This window comes from Aythya ferina (assembly GCF_964211825.1).
Source record: "Aythya ferina genome assembly, contig: HAP1_SCAFFOLD_1356, whole genome shotgun sequence".
Taxonomy (NCBI): Eukaryota; Metazoa; Chordata; class Aves; order Anseriformes; family Anatidae; genus Aythya; species Aythya ferina.
Window position 1 is genome coordinate 152 of NW_028180734.1, and position 13,979 is coordinate 14,130.

General features: G+C 68.8%; 2 protein-coding genes across 2 annotated transcripts; both read left to right on the forward strand.

Annotated features, from left to right (window-relative positions):
* Positions 1-214: 214 nt before the first annotated feature.
* Positions 215-6,618, forward strand: LOC311429554 (ras-interacting protein 1-like; the record flags this gene model as incomplete). The annotated part of the gene is given in 6 exon segments (XM_084540640.1): positions 215-280; positions 282-332; positions 1,040-1,280; positions 4,181-4,353; positions 5,238-5,387; positions 6,162-6,618. Coding segments are annotated over 6 exon segments (873 nt in total), but the record flags the coding sequence as incomplete, so codon positions are not given.
* A 1,913-nt stretch (positions 6,619-8,531) lies between these two features.
* On the forward strand, positions 8,532-12,765 carry ISOC2 (isochorismatase domain containing 2). Its single transcript, XM_084540641.1, has 5 exons — positions 8,532-8,701; positions 9,389-9,601; positions 10,188-10,258; positions 10,856-10,973; positions 12,597-12,765. The coding sequence occupies exons 1-5, from the start codon at positions 8,570-8,572 to the stop codon at positions 12,678-12,680; spliced, it is 618 nt and encodes a 205-aa protein (XP_084396767.1). The 5' UTR covers positions 8,532-8,569; the 3' UTR covers positions 12,681-12,765.
* Positions 12,766-13,979: the final 1,214 nt, after the last annotated feature.

A 13,979-nucleotide genomic window follows, 5' to 3' on the forward strand; every position in this document is an offset into this window, starting at 1 on the left:
GGATGCTGGGGGGGGGGCACAGGGACACTGGGGGGGGGCACAGGGACATGGTGGGGGGCACGGGAGGGGGGTGCGGGGACCTGGGGACTCGAGCTACGGGGCCACGCTTCAGGGATGCGTGGACAGGGCCCCCCCCGGGGACACCCCCACCCCCACAGGGATGTCCCTAACCCCCCCCTCCCCCCCCTCCTCGTGCCCCCCCCCACACCCCCAGGCCCAGGCCAGGACCCCGCAGCTGGCGGCCGAGCTGGAGGCGTGCGACGAGGCGCTGGGGGTGCTGGGACGAGGTGATCATGTCCACCTTCCAGCAGTCCGTCTACTACCTCACCAAGGTGTGACCCCCCCCCCCCGGGACCCCCCCCGGACCCCCCCCTCAACCCCCCAGACCCCCCCCTCCCCCCCAGAGCCACCCTCACACCCCCGGGACCCCCCTCCCTTCCCCCCAGAACCTCCACTCCTCGCTCCCAGGACTCCCCTCACCCCCTCCTCACCCCTTCCCCTCCCTTCCCTCCCCAGGACCCCCCCCCCCTCTCCCCCCCCAACCTCACCCCTGGGACCCCCCCCCACACTCCCGGGGTCCCCCCCTTTCCCCCCCAGGACCCCCCCTCCTCCCCCCCCCCAGGACCTCTTTCCCTTGCCCCAGGACCCCCCCTCCTCACCCATTGACCCTCTCCTCACCCTCTAGGACCCCCGTTTCCCCCCCCCCCAGGACCCCTCTTTTGTCCCCCAGGACCCCTTTCCCCCCCCCATGACCTCCTCACACACCCCCAGGCCCCCCCTTCACCCCCTTGGGACCCCCTTCCCTCCCCCAGGGCCCCCCTCCCACACCCCCAGGCCCCCCCCTTTCCCCCCCCAGGCCCCCCCTCCCCACACCCCCAGGCCCCCCCTTTCCCCCCCCAGGCCCCCCCTCCCACACCCCCAGGCCCCCCCTTTCCCCCCCAGGACCCCCTCCCACACCCCCAGCCCCCCCCTTTCCCCCCCAGTACCCCCTCCCTCACCCCCTTTCCCCCCCCCTCACCCCTTTCACCCCCTCCCCCAGACTCTGTACACCACCCTGCCCGCCCTGCTGGACAGCAACCCCTTCTCGGGGGGGGGGGGAGCCCAGCGCCCCCCAGGACCTGGCGGCCGCCCCGAGGGGGTGCGGGGCACCCTGGCCGTCTTCCAGGCGGCGCTGGGGCTGACCCGGGCCTGCCAGCTGCACCCCGAGCTCACCTCCCAGACCTTCGGCTACCTCTTCTTCTTCTCCAACGCCTCCCTCTTCAACACCCTCATGGAGAAAGGTGCCTGGGGGGGGCCGGGGGGGCCTTTAGGGGGCTTTAGGGGGCTTTAGGGGGCTTTTGGGGGGTCTAGAGGGGGTTTGGGGGCAGTATTGGGGGTATAAAGGGGGGATAGAGGGGGGTCTCACAGACCTTCAGCTCCCTCTTCTTCTTCCCCAACGCCTCCCTCTTCAACACCCTGATGGAGAAGGTGCCTGGGGGGGGGCCGGGGGGGGCCTTTAAGGGGCTTTTGGGGGCTTTGGGGAGGCTTTTGGGGGGGTATTGGGGCTGTAGAGGGGGATTTGGGGGTGTAGAGGGGCATCTGGGTCCCTGTGGGGGATGTCAAAGGGATTTATTCTTCCCCAACGCCTCCCTCTTCAACACCCTGATGGAGAAAGGTGCTGGGGGGGGGGGCGGGGGGGGCCTTTAGGGGGCTTTAGGGGCTTTTGGGGGGTCTAGAGGGGGTTTGGGGGGGTGTAGAGGGGGATTTGGGGGCTGTAGAGGGGGGATATTAGGGAATTTTTGGGGGTAGAGGGGGGGTCTCAGAGACCTTCAGCTCCCTCTTCTTCTTCCCCAACGCCTCGCTCTTCAACACCCTCATGGCGAAAGGTGCCTGGGGGGGCCGGGGGGGCCTTTAGGGGGGCTTTGGGGGGGGCCTTTAGGGGGCTTTTGGGGGGGTATTGGGGCTGTAGAGGGGGGGTATTAGGGCTTTTGGGGGGCATCCAGTTCCCACTGGGGGATGTCAAAGGGATTTATTCTTCCCCAACGCCTCCCTCTTCAACACCCTCATGGCGAAAGGTGCTGGGGGGGGCCGGGGGGGGGCCTTTAAGGGGCTTTTGGGGGCTTTGGGGAGGCTTTTGGGGGGGGTATTGGGGCTGTAGAGGGGGATTTGGGGGTGTAGAGGCGCATCTGGGTCCCTGTGGGGGATGTCAAAGGGATTTATTCTTCCCCAACGCCTCCCTCTTCAACACCCTGATGGAGAAAGGGTGCCGGGGGGGCCGGGGGGGGCCTTTAGGGGGCTTTTGGGGGGGGCTTTTGGGGGGGTATTGGGGCTGTAGAGGGAGATATTAGGGAATTTTTGGGGGTAGAGGGGGGTCTCATGGACCTTCAGCTCCCTCTTCTTCCTCCCCAACGCCTCCCCTCCTCAACACCCTGATGGAGAAAGGTGCCTGGGGGGGGGGCCGGGGGGGGGGGCTTTAAGGGGCTTTTGGGGGGGTCTAGAGGGGGTTTGGGGGCAGTATTGGGGCCGTAGAGGGGGTTTTTGGGGGCATTCAGGGGGGTTTTAGGGGGATATTGGGGCTTTTTTTGGGGTGTAGGGGGGCACACGGGGGCTTTTGGGGGGGGTTGGGGGGCTTTTGGGGGGGTGTAGAGGACGTTGGGGGGGTCAAGAGGGGGCTATGGGGGCATTTTGGGGGGGTCTCAGAGCAGTGTCTGGGTCTCTGGGGTAATTTTGGGGGGATTTGAGGGGTTTTAAGGGGGATTTTTGGTCCATTTTGGAGATTTTGAGGAGGATTTGGGGTCCCACTGGTAATTTCAGGGACACCGGGATAATTTGGGGGGGGGGTCAGGATCTTTTGGGGCAATTTGGAGCCTGTTGGGGGATCCCTGGACCCCCCCTCCGTGTGCAGAACCCCCCACAGGCACCCCAGGGACCCCCCCCCCAATCTCTCCCCAGTCCCTCCCAGTCCCGTCCCAGTCCCCCCCCCAGTTTCCTCCCATTGTCCCCAGCAGGATGCGGCCGCTTCCTCCTCGGGGCAGGAAGACCTTGGGGGGGGGGGGGGGGGGGGGGGGGGTGCCCACAGAGCTCCGGGGGGGGGCAAAGCATCCCCGTGGGGTCCCTAAACTCTGGGAGGGGGGTCCCTCACCCCTGGGGGGGGTCCTTAACCCTTGGGGGTGTCCCTAACCCCTGAGGGGGTGCCCCCAGCCCCCTGGGGGGGGTCCCTAACCCTTGAGGGGGGGGGTCTGTAACCCCTATGGGGGTGTCCCCAGCCCCTGGGGGGGGGGTCCCCATCCTCTGTGGGTGTCCCTAACCCCTCGGGGGGGGGGGTCTGTAACCTCTGAGGGGGGTGTCCCCAACCCCCTGGGGGTGTCCCTAACCCCTGAGGGGGGGGGCCTGTTACCCCTGGGGGGGGGGGGTCCCTAACCCCTGGGGATGTCCCCAACCCCCGGGGGGGGGGTCCCTAACCCCTAGGGGGATGTCCCCAACCCCCGGGGGGGGGTCCCCTAACCCCTAGGGGGATGTCCCCTAACCCCCCTGGGGGGGGTCCCTAACCCCCTGGGGGGGTCCCCCAACCCCTAGGGGGATGTCCCCTAACCCCCGGGGGGGGTCCCTAACCCCTAGGGGGATGTCCCCAACCCCCGGGGGGGGTCACTAACCCCTTAACCCCTTGGAGGGGGGGGGGGTCCCCAACCCCTAGGGGGGATGTCCTTAACCCCCTGGGGGGGGTCCCTAACCCCTAGGGGGATGTCCCCAACCCCCGGGGGGGGTCCCTAACCCCTAGGGGGATGTCCCCTAACCCCCGGGGGGGGGGGGGTCCCTAACCCCTAGAGGGATGTCCCTAACCCCCGGGGGGGGTCACTAACCCCTTAACCCTTGGAGGGGGGGGGTTCCCCAACCCCCGGGGGGATTTCCCTAAACCCCCGGGGGGATGTCCCTAACCCCCCTGGGGGGGGTCCCTAACCCCCGGGGGGGGTCCCCAACGCCTAGGAGGATGTCCCTAACCCCCGGGGGGGGGGTCACTAACCCCTTAACCCTTGGTGGGGGGGGGTCCCCAACCCCTAGGGGGAGGTCCCCAACCCCCAGGGAGGGTCCCTAACCCCCGGGGGGGGGTCCCCAACGCCTAGGAGGATGTCCCCAACCCCCGGGGGGAGGTCCCTAACCCCCCTGGGGGGGGTCCCTAACCCCGTTGCCCCCCCCCCCGCAGGCAGCGCGGGCCCCTTCTTCCAGTGGTCGCGGGCGGTGCGGGTTCGCGCCAACCTGGACCTGGTGCTGGACTGGCTGCAGGGCGTGGGGCTGGGGGACGTCGCCCACCACTTCTTCCAGAAGCTCTCGGCCACCGCCAACCTGCTCTGCACCCCCCGCAGCAGCCTCAGCAAGGTGGGGGGGGCCCCGGGGGGGGGATGTGGGGACGCGGGGGAGGGGGGTTGGGGGCCGGGGAGGGGGGGATACGGGGAAGGTTTGGGGGGGAAATGGGGGTGGGAGGGGGTCTGGGGGGGGAAATGGGAACGTGGGGGGGGACATGGGGAGGGTTTGGGGGGGATATGGGGGCAGGGGAGGGGGTTTGGGGGGATTTGGGGACACAGGAGGGGGGTTGGGGGGGAAATGGGAAGGGTTTGGGGGAATACGGGGGTGAGGAAGGACCCCCATGACCCGTGTGTCCCCCTTGTGACCCCTGTGACCCCCCCCATGACCCCCTGTGCCCCTCCTGTGACCCCCCATGACCCCTGTGTCCCCCTTGTGACCCCTTGTGACCCCCCCCGACCCCTATGACCCCTTGTGACCCTCCGGTGACCACCTGTAACCCCTTGTGACCCCTGTGACCCCCCCATGACTCCCCCATGACCCTTGTGACCCCCCCGTGACCCCCATGACCCCTTGTGACCCCCTGTGACCCCCCCATGACCCTTGTGACCCCCCCATGACCCTTGTGACCCCCCCATGACCCCCCATGACCCTTGTGACCCCCCCCATGACCCTCCATGACCCTCTGTGACCCCCCATGACCCCTGTGAACCCCCCCCGTGACCCCTCCATGACCCCTGTGACCCCCCCGTGACCCTCCATGATCCTTGTGACCCCCCCATGACCCCCCATGACCCCTGTGACCCCCCGTGACCCTCCATGACCCCTTGTGACCCCCCCCATGACCCCTGTGCCCCTCCTGTGACCCCCCATGACCCCTTGTGACCCCCCCCATGACCCCCGTGACCCCCCCGTGACCCTCCATGACCCCTCTGACCCCCCCCGTGCCCCCCCCCCAGGCGACGTGGCAGCGGCTGCGTGCCGAGTTCCCGGCGCTGTCCCCGGCGCAGCTGCACCACGTCCTGAGCCACTACCACCTGGGGCTCGGCCGCCCCTACCCCCGACGCCTGGAGCCCCCCCCCCCGAGGAACGCGACCTCGTGGCCAACGGTCAGACCCCCGGCACCCCCCCCGGGACCCCCCCGGGACCCCCCCCGGGACCCCTGACCCCCCCCCCCCGAGACCCCTGACCCACCTCGAAGACCTCCGGTCCCATCCCTTGCCCCAAGCCCCCAGCCCCTGCTCCTTGTCCCTGCCCTTTGTCCCCCCTCCCAAGATCCCCGCGACCCCCCCCCCCCACAATTCCTGGACCCCCCCCAAGCCCCCCGGGACCCCCCCGGGACCCCTGACCCCCCCCCCCAAGACCCCTGACCCCCCCCGAGACCCCTGACCCACCTCGAAGACCTCCGGTCCCATCCCTTGCCCCAAGCCCCCAGCCCCTGCTCCTTGTCCCTGCCCTTTGTCCCCCCTCCCAAGATCCCCGGGAACCCCCCCCACAATTCCTGGACCCCCCCCAAGACCCCTGGGACTCCCCTGGGACCCCCTGGGGACCCCTGACCCCCTCCTGAGACCCTTGACCCCCCGCCCCAAGCCCCCCCCCCCAGTCCCCTTCCCCAAGCCCCCAGCTCCTGCTCCTTGTCCCCACCCTATTGCCCCCCCCCCCGATAATCCCCCCCGGACCACTGGACCCCCCAAAACCCCTGGGACCCCCCCCCGGGACCCTCAACCCCCCCATGCCCCACCCTCAGCCCCCTACCCCCTCCCCTCACCCCCCCCAAACTCCCCCTGTGACCCCCCTGACCCCCCCCAACCCCCCTTTACCTCCCCTTTACCCCCCCACTGACCCCCCCAACCCCCCCTAACCCCCCCGTGTCCCCCCCCCAGGCGCCATCTTCGAGAGTTTTTCGGAGCACCCCCCCCCTGCTGCTGCCCGGGGGGGGGTTCCGGCTGCGGCGGGGGGAGGCGCCGGGGGACCCGGGGCTCCTGGGGGCCCTGCGCCGCCTGCGCCGCTTCCCTCGCCCGCCTCCAGCACGGAGACCCCTGAGGGGGGGCACCCACGGACCCCCCCCGGGGTGAAAAGACCCCCCCCCCGAGGTGAAAAGACCCCCCCCCGGGGTGATAGGGACCCCCCCCAGGGGGCTGGGGGGTCCGGATGGGGGCTGGGGAGTTCCCTATGGGTGCCTCTGGGGGGGACTGGGAAGGGACTGGGAGGGACTGGTGCAAACTGGGGACCCCCCCCAGGCACCCAAGGGACCTGATAGAGCCCAGAGCCCCCCCCGGGGCCCCCCCAGAGGGACTGACAGACACCCCCAAAAGGAGCCCCCCCCCCCCAAAAATGGGACACCCCCCAAAATCCAGGGGGGGGGGTCCCCGCTGTGTCCCCCCCCCCCCCTTTGTATCTGTGTGTCCCCCCCCCCCCCCCAATAAACGCTGTTATCACGTGACCCCTCCCCTGGCATGGTGGGCGTTGCCTCGATGGGCGGGGTTATTGTGAGGGCACGCCCCCGAAGGCGGGGGTTATGGGGATTCCGGGGGGCGGGGCTTGAGGAGATTCCAGGGGGTGGGGCTTAAGGGGATTCCCCCGGGGGTGGGGCCTGGGGGGAAACCCCTTGTGGGCGTGGCTTGGGAGAGCTATGGGTGGGGCTTTCTCGTGGGTGGGGCTTGTTAGGGGGCGGGGCTTTTCCAGTGGGCGGGGCTCTGACCCCCCCCTCTGCCCCCAGGTCCCCCCCCAGCAGAGCCAGGAGGAGCCGCAAAGCCCCCTGGGAGCCCCGGTATGCAAATGAGCTCCCGGGGGGGGGGGGGGTGGAGGAGGTAATTTCCCCCCCTTCCCTGGGGCAGTTTTGGGGGAGGGGGGGCAATAAACGGCCTCTGGCAGCCCCCACTCGAGTGCCACGCCCCTCCACTTAGGCCACGCCCCCCACTGGAGCCACGCCCCCAGCCTCATCATGCCCCTATGGCAGCCCCCAGCCAGGCCACGCCCCCTCGGGGCATCCCCAGGGAGGCCCCGCCCCCGGGAAACCCCGCTCCGTGGCGGGGGGGGGGGGCGGGTGAGGTCACCTGCGGTCACCGAGCGTTGCCATGGCGACCCACGGGGGGGGGGAGGGGGGTGATGTCACCGCTCAGCCGTTGCCATGGTGACCGACCGACGCTGCCTGCCGGCTGCGGTGACGTCACCGCCGTCTGTCTCCACGGCAACGGGGAGCCCCGGGCGGTCGCCATGGCAACGCGGGGGACGCGCCCCGCCCCGGCCCATTCACAAACCGCCCCTGCGACGTCACCGCCCGCGCCGCGCTCCTATTGGCTGAGCTGCCGGAGGGGCGTGGCCTCCACGCCTCCGTTCTCCGATTGGCCGAAGGGGGCGGGGTTTTGAGGGGCGCGGCGCCGCCTTCGCGCTGATAGGCTGCAGCAGCCTGGGGGGCGTGGCTTTCAGAGAGAGGTGGAGCAGCGCCTTCCGATTGGCTGCGAGCAGGTGCGGGGGCGGGGCTAGAACTGCTCGAAGCTTCCCATTGGCCGGCTTCATGGGAGAAGCCGATTGGGCGGCGCGAAGGGCGGTGCTCGGGGGGCGGTGGCACCGCGCGGCTTCTGATTGGCTGCCCCGCGGCGGCCACGTGACCAGGGCCGCTCACCGGCGGGGGGGTGGGGGAGGGGCTGCTCACACGCGCGTGCCCCGGGGGCGGCGTCACGTGATTCTGGGGGGCACGCGGAGACCGCGTGGGCGGGCGCCACGTGACCGCCCCCCCCCCCAGGGGCGGTGCCACGTGACCGCCCCCCCCCCTCCCTCCCACGCCACCCACTCGGGGCCGCCGCGGCCTCACCCGGACCCCCCCGGGACCCCCCCAGGGACCCCCCCGCGTGTCCCGGCCCCCCCGAAACCCCCCGGGACCTGCCCCAGGGACCCCCCCCCAATTGTTCGGGCCCCCCCCGCGTGTCCCGGATCCCCCGGGACCCCCTCGGGACCCCCCCCTCGTGTCCCAGCCCCCCCGGGGATCCCCCCGGGACCCCCTTTGGAACCTCCCCGCGTGTCCTCCACCCCCGGGACCCCCCGAGACCCCCCCCTTTGGGTCCCCCCTTCGTGTTCCAACCCCCCCGGGACCCTTTTTGGGCCCCCCCCCTCGTGTCTCACGCCCTCCCAACCCCCCCCCGAGCCTCCCCCTGTGTGTCCCAGTCCCCCCGGGACCCCCTTTGGGACCTCCCCCTGTGTCTTCCACCCCCAGACCCCCCCCGAGACCCCCCTTTGTGACCCCTCCTCGTATCCCAGGACGCCCCCGTGCCCCCCCCGGGCCCCCCCCGCCATGGCCGGCCGCCGCCTGGGCCGCGTGTCCCCCCGCAGCTCGGTGCTTTTCCTCTGCGACCTCCAGGAGCGCTTCCGCCACAGCGTCGCCTTCTTCCCCCAGATCGTCGCCGTCGCTGCCCGCGTGCTGCAGGTACCCGGGGGGGGGGGCCCTGACACCCCCCAGACCCCCCACACACACCACCTGCACACCCCCCCCCCGTACCCCAATACCTGGGTGCCAGCGCCCCCTGCACCCTGGTGCAACCCCAAACCCTTGGGTAGGGTCCCAAACTCATGTGTGGGACCCCAAAACCTCACGTCGGACCTCAAACCCTCCTGGGGGACCCCAAAACCTCGTGTTGGACCCCAAAAGCTCACGTGGCACCCCAAAACCTCATTTTGGGCCCCCCCAAACCCTTCTGGGGGACTCCAACCCCTTGGGGAGACCCCAAAACCTCATGTGGCACCCCCCAAACCCTTGGGTGGGATCTCAAGCCCTTCAGGAGACCCCAAAACCTCGTGTGGGACCCCAAAACCTTGCGTGGTAGACCCCAAAACCTCATGTTGGACCCCAAAAGCTCATGTTGGACCCCAAAAGCTCACGTGGCACCCCAAAACCTCATTTTGGGCCCCCCCCAAACCCTTCTGGGGACTCCAACCCCTTGGGGAGACCCCAAAACCTCATGTGGCACCCCCCAAACCCTTGGGTGGGACCCCAAGTCCTACAGGAGACCCCTAAACCTTGTGTGGCACCCTCCAGAGCCTTGTGGGAGACCCCAAAACCTCATTCGGGACCCCAAAACCTCCCGGTCTCCCCAAAATCTTCCCCCCCCCTTAGGCGTGCCGTGAACTGGAGGTGCCGGTGGTGGTGACGGAGCAGCACCCACGGGCGCTGGGCCCCACGGTGCCCGAGCTGGGGGCTCAGGACCTCCCCAAGCACCCCAAAACCTCCTTCAGCATGCTGGTGCCCCCCGTGGAGGCCGAGCTCAGCGCCCGCCCCGGCCTCGCCTCCGTCCTCCTCTGCGGCATCGAGACCCAGGCCTGCATCCTGGTGAGGGGCTGGGGGGGGGTCCTGGGGGGGTCCTGAGGGGCTGGGGGGGGTCCTGGGGGGGCCCTGAGGGCTGGGGGGGCTTCACAGGGGACTGGAGGGTCTCTGGGGGGGATCCTGGGGGGGCCCTGAGGGGCTGGGGGGGCTTCACAGGGGACTGGGGGGTCTCTGGGGGGATCCTGGGGGGGCCCTGAGGGGCTGGGGGGGCTTCACAGGGGACTGGGGGGTCTCTGGGGGGATCCTGGGGGGGCCCTGAGGGGCTGGGGAGGGGTCTGGGGGGGGCCTGGGGGGGCTTCACAGGGGACTAGAGGGTCCCTCGGGGGACCCTGAGGGGCTGGGGGAATCCTGGGGGGGGGCTGGGGGGTTCTGGGGGGGGTCCTGAGTGGCTGGGGGGGGCCTGGGGTGCTGGGAGGTGCTTGCGGGGGGGGGCGCTGTAAGGGGCTGGGGGGGCCCCTGATGGCTGGGGGGGGGCTGGGGGGCGTTGGGAGGAGCCCTGATGGGGGTGAGGAGGCTGGAGGGGGGACACAGTGTGGATGACCTATTTCCCCCCCCCCCCCCTCCCCAAATTTACCCCCCCCACCCCCCCCAGAGCACGGCACTGGATCTGCTGGACCGGGGCCTGGACGTGCACGTGGTGGTGGACGCCTGCTCCTCCCGCAGGTGGGGGGGGGGCAAAAAAGGGGGGCTGGGGGGGCAAAAAGGGGGGCTGGGGGGGCTCTGGGGGGCAAAAAGAGGGGTTATGGGGCACGTGGGGGGCAAAAAGGGGGGCCGGGGGCTTGGGGGGGGACAAAAAGAGGGGTTGTGGGAGCCATGGGGGGGGGATAAAGGGGGGCTGGGGGGGGGTAATGGGTGCTGGGGGGGCAAAAAGGGGTGGCTGGGGGGTTTGGGGGGGTAAAATGGGAGGGTTGGGGGGGCAAAAGGAGGGGTTGTTGGAGCTGGGGGGGGCAAAAAGGAGGGTTGGGGATAAAATGGGGGGCTTGGGGGGGCAAAAAGAGGGGTTATGGGGCACGTGGGGGGTAAAGGTGGAGTGGGGGGGGGGCAAAAAGGGTGGTTGGGGGGTAAAATGGGGGGGGCTGGCAGGACTGGGGGGGGGTAAAAGGGGGGCTTGGGGGGGCAGAAAGGGGCAAAGGGGACACCTGGGGGGGACACCTGGGGGGATGGGGTGACCCCTAGAGGTGACCCCTAGAGGTGACCCCCCCCGGTGACCCCCCCTGACCCCCGGTGACCCCCCCCTGACCCCCGGTGTCCCCCCCCCAGCCAGGTGGACCGCGCGGTGGCGCTGTCCCGGCTGCGGCAGAGCGGCGCCTTCCTGACCACCAGCGAGAGCCTCCTGCTGCAGCTCCTGGGCGACGCCCGACACCCCCGCTTCCGCCAGGTGCTGGCCACGCCCCCCCCAGGACACGCCCCTGGACACGCCCACCCGCCCTGGCCACGCCCACTCCCGATAAACCACCCCCCCGCCCACCCATGGCCGATAAACCACACCACCCCCTCGGCTGTACACCACAGCTGCAGGAGCCCTGCCTAGCCAGGCCACGCCCCTATACATGATTGGCCACGCCCCCAATCGTGGATGGCCACGCCCACCCGCCCTGGCCACGCCCACCCCCGATAAAACACCTCCATACCCACCCACGCCCGATAAACCACGCCACCCCCCTGCCCCCATCCTGCTGCTGCAGGAGCCCTGCTCAGCCAGGCCACGCCCCCAGATATGATTGGCCACGCCCCCAATCGTGGGTGGCCACGCCCACCCGCCCTGACCACGCCCACTCCCAATAAACCACCTCCACGCCCAATAAACCACGCCCCCCCCGCCCCCATCCCACTGCTGCAAGAGCCCTGCTCAGCCAGGCCACGCCCCTATACATGATTGGCCACGCCCCCAGTGATGTCTGGCCACGCCTACTTCCCATGACCACGCCCGCCCAGCCTGGCCACGCCCACACCCAATAAAACACACCCCCCTGCCCACACCCCACTGCTGCAGGAGCCCTGCCCAGCCAGGCCACGCCCCCAGTCATATCTGGCCACGCCCCCTTTGGCATGTAGCCACGCCCACCTTGGTGTGGCCCCACCCACCTGGAGAGGCCCTGCCCCCAAGGACTGGGGCTGTCAATGGGGTGGGGTTGATAAGGGGTTAATTAATGGGGCTGTGAGTTAATTAATGGGGCCACAGCTTAATTAATGGGCCTGTGGCTTAATTAACGGGGTCTGTGGCTTAATTAATGGGGCCACCGCTTAATTAATTGGCCTTAATTAATGGGGCCACAGCTTTATTAATGGGGCCTTAGGGGCTTGCCCGCAGGTTCGTTAGCGGGTTGGTTAAGGGGCTCATTAATGGGTTGGGTAAGGGGCTAATTAGTGGGTTGATTACAGGGCTCGTTAGCGGGTTGGTTAAGGGGCTCATTAATGAGACAGGGATGGGGTTCATTAATGGGATGGGTACGGGATTAATTAGCGGGTAGGTTATGGGGTTCGTTAACGGGATGGGTATCGGACTAATTAGTGGGTTGGTTACAGGGCTCGTTAGTGGGGCTAATTAGTGGGTTGGTTGTGGGGTTCGTTAGTGGGACAGGTATGGGGTTCATTAGCAGGCTGGTGTTGGGGTTCGTTAGCAGGTTGGTTATAGGATTAATTAGTGGGTTGGTTATGGTCATTAACGGGATGGGACTAATTAGTGGGTTGGTTACTGGGTTCATTAATAGGGCTAATTGGTTCTGGGGCTCGTTAGCGGGAGCTACAGGGTTCATTAGTGCATTGGCCACGGGGTTCGTTAGCGGGTTGGTTGTGGGGCTCATTAGTGTGCTAATTAGCGGGTTAATTACAGCCTCGTTAGCCCCCCAGCAACAGGTTGGTCCCCCTGGGGCTCGTTACCCCCCCTCATTAACAGGCTGGGGGGGGCCATGAGGTGGGGGGGGATCCTGGGGGGGGGGGGGATCCTGGGGTCCCCACCCTAATTACCCCTAATTAAGACTAATTAGCGCCTCTCCCGCAGGTGCAGCAGCTGATCAAGGAGCCGGCGCCCGACACGGGGCTGCTGCCCCTGCTGGGGGCCCTGGGCCCCATGGGGGGGCAATAAATGGGCCCCCCCCCCCCTTGGGGGGGCAATTAAACCCCCCCCACACCCTTTGGGGGGGGGGGGCAATAAACGCTGCTCCCCCCCCCCCCGTGCGTTGTCTGAGTATTTGGGGGGGGTGGCATCAAAGGGGGGGGAGGGGGGGGCTGCACTGACCCCTTTTTTTTAGGGGGGGGGGCACCGTGGGACCCCCCCTCCCCCCCCGCCGGAGCCTTTTCTTAATGAAGCCCTGGGAAAAAAATAAAAAAATAAAAAAAAAAAAAAAAGGGGGGGGGGGCTCCCAGGCCCCGCCCCCACACCCCCATTGGCTGCTCTCCACCAATGAGGAGCCCCCCCCCGGCCCCCCCCCCCAATATAAAATCCCCCCCCCCTCACCCCCGGGAGCTGCCGCTCGATCCCACCGGGGGCTGCGTCCTGCGGGGGCTCCGCAACCCCCCCGAGGACCCCCCCCAGGACCCCCCCCCCAGCACTGGGACCCCCCCAGGAGCCCCCCCCTCAGAACCAGGACCCCCCCCCCAGCATCGGGACCCCCCCCCCCAAGCACCGGTAAGCGGCGAGGGACCCCCGGAGGGGGGGGGAGAAAGGGAGGGGGGGGGGGGCGCGGGGGTGGCCCGGGTGTGACGGTGGCGGGGGGGGGGGGAGGGGGGAGACTGAGTGTGTGACACGGGCACGGCGAGGGTGACACCGCCACCGGGTTTGTGACACCAACACCGAGTGTGACAGTGACACGGGGTGCGTGTGACAGTGACACCGAGTGTGTGACACCAACACTGAGTGTGTGACAGTGACACCGAGTGTGACAGTGACACGGGGTGCGTGTGACAGTGACACCGGGTGTGTGACACCAACACCGGGTGTGTGTGACAGTGACACAGGGAGCATGTGACAGTGATACCGAGTGTGTGACACCACCACCGAGTGTGACAGTGACACCAGGCTCGTGTGACAGTGACAGGGAGCGTGTGACACCGACACGGGGCTCGTTTGACGGTGGCACTGGGTGTGTGACACCAACACCACGCGTGTGACAGTGACAGGGGAAGTGTGTGACGCTGACACCGAGCGTGTGACACTGATACGGGGTGTGTGACACCAACACGGGGCTCCTGTGACAGTGACACCGAGTGTGTGACACCACCACTGAGCGTGTGACACCGACACAGGGCGCGTGTGACAGGGACACCGAGCGTGTGAGTGACAGGCAGGGTGCGTGTGACACTGACACAGGGCGCGTGTGACACCAACACCGCGCGTGTGACACCAACACCGTGCGTGTGACACACGCGTGTGACACCCGGGGGG